At 43.3% G+C, this 1,784-nt stretch overlaps 1 protein-coding gene across 1 annotated transcript; it reads right to left on the bottom strand.

Moving 5' to 3' along the window:
* On the bottom strand, window positions 1-1,224 carry LOC137282549 (uncharacterized). Its single transcript, XM_067814317.1, has one exon. The coding sequence runs from the start codon at window positions 1,222-1,224 to the stop codon at window positions 1-3; it is 1,224 nt and encodes a 407-aa protein (XP_067670418.1).
* Window positions 1,225-1,784: the final 560 nt, after the last annotated feature.

Genomic DNA, 1,784 nt, shown 5'->3' with positions numbered 1-1,784 from the left:
CTATTTCTTTCTAATCACGATATATATCATCTTCCCATCGTCCTTGAATACTTTGGGGTTCATCCTTGACAAACGTTCCTTCACGTCGCCATACAACCCATCAACTATCTGCTCCTTCTCCTCCTGCGATCGGGAATCTGAGAGGCCATTCATGAAAGTGCTGTTGCTCCAGTTCCTGTGGGCGGACACGTACATCCTAGCAAACTCTTCCCTGTCGTCAATTCCTGCTTTGTCTTTCTTCTCCTTCCAAATGTTGTAAAATACATCAGGGTTCACGGCAGCTTCAGCTGATAAGAGAGTTAATCCAGACCTGGAAACGGGTGACGTTTTGTCATCGAACGGTTTTCTCACTTCCTTCATGGTGCGATAACAAGCGGACATATTTGTATTGACAAACTCGTCTTTGGAGATTTTTCCAGATTCACTGTATTCCTTCCATACTTCATTCAGTACTCCCACAAAGGAAGACTGAGTATGTCTATTTTGTCCAGTGTCTCTGTCCTCAAACTCAGCGCAGACACTTACGACAAGTAAGCCTCCCCGTTTTAGTTCTCTACTTCTTCTTAGTAAGAAGGTTTCCCAGTCCAACTCAGCCTGCTTGTGTAGTTCAGCCGTCTCCTCAGCACAACTCTGGTCATCTTCGTAAATTGAGTCTTTGAAGGTGGTTGGCGTCCTTGACAGCCAATGGACAGATATCATCGACATCATGAAATGGATTGAGTTTGAAGGTAGACACTGCTTGTAGAAGTTTGTTCCTGAAGCTAGAATATAGACATTGTCCATTTCTGGGAGGTAGGACGGGGGATCAGGGATGATCCCTGACATACGTTTGAAGAGGGAATTGAAATCATTCAGTTCCAAATCTTCATAGATGACCTGGAATTGGGTGTTTGGGCCATGGTGATCTTTCAGAGTCGTTAACAACTCCCCGAAAATGGCCATGGAAGTGGAACCATCAGCTGCACCATACTCGGCAATGTTGAAGGCCGAGTCCTTGTCAGTAAACGGAATGGTTTTGACCAAGCTGAGAATGCTTTCTCGCGCTCTTTCGACATGTAGAACATTTTGTTTTCCGAGTGTTGATCCATAATTTCCTTCACCTTTGTTCCAGTATGGGCGATATCCTTTATGAGGATCTTCGTAGTATCTCACTGGGACAGCTGTAAATCCATTGTGAACTCGTAGATGTCTTCTGATTCCCGAATAGAGCATCCGCATGAGCATTTTGATGATTTTTTTTTCAAATTATAGAGTCGAATGCAATCCGGCTGTGGAATTGTTGCCTGAAGAAAAGACAAATCATATTTTTACTCATATGTCTTACTACTATTTCCTGTCAAGCTCACACAGTTATGCCATTCTGATTATGGATGGGAATATCAAGATAAATGCAAAACTATATCACCTGGTCAAATGACCTGGTCTTGTGGCTATCTTGTGATTATAAATAATTCTCAGTCCATCAATCCACTAATTTACCAGCACATTTCCCCCGACCAATCCCAAAGTAAATTTTCCCCAACCACTCGCAAAAGAGACCCAAATATTCCTGGAGCATAGAGGGGCAGTAGCCTAAGCTACTGCAATTCGCTCTGGAGAAGTGATTTCTCTGTGCGCGCTAGAAACCTGGTCGAGACATTGATGAACAACGCGTTGAACAAATAAAGGTGAGTGTAGGATGAACAGTTATATACACAGCACCAACAGCAGCAGCAACTGGATTTAGCTAAGAAGAATTATCAATAATGCTCAGGAATTGCCGCTGTTCACCCAGCAGAAAATGG

The sequence above is a fragment of the Haliotis asinina genome, chromosome 1 (genome assembly GCF_037392515.1).
Source record: "Haliotis asinina isolate JCU_RB_2024 chromosome 1, JCU_Hal_asi_v2, whole genome shotgun sequence".
In the NCBI taxonomy this organism is placed as follows: domain Eukaryota; kingdom Metazoa; phylum Mollusca; class Gastropoda; order Lepetellida; family Haliotidae; genus Haliotis; species Haliotis asinina.
Note: the sequence above shows the minus strand (reverse complement) of the source record. Positions and strands in the feature narration are given on the sequence as shown.

Excerpts from the sequence above, each read along its gene's own strand:
- LOC137282549 (XM_067814317.1), bottom strand. The coding sequence starts at position 1,224 with ATGCTCATGCGGATGCTCTATTCGGGAATCAGAAGACATCTACGAGTT.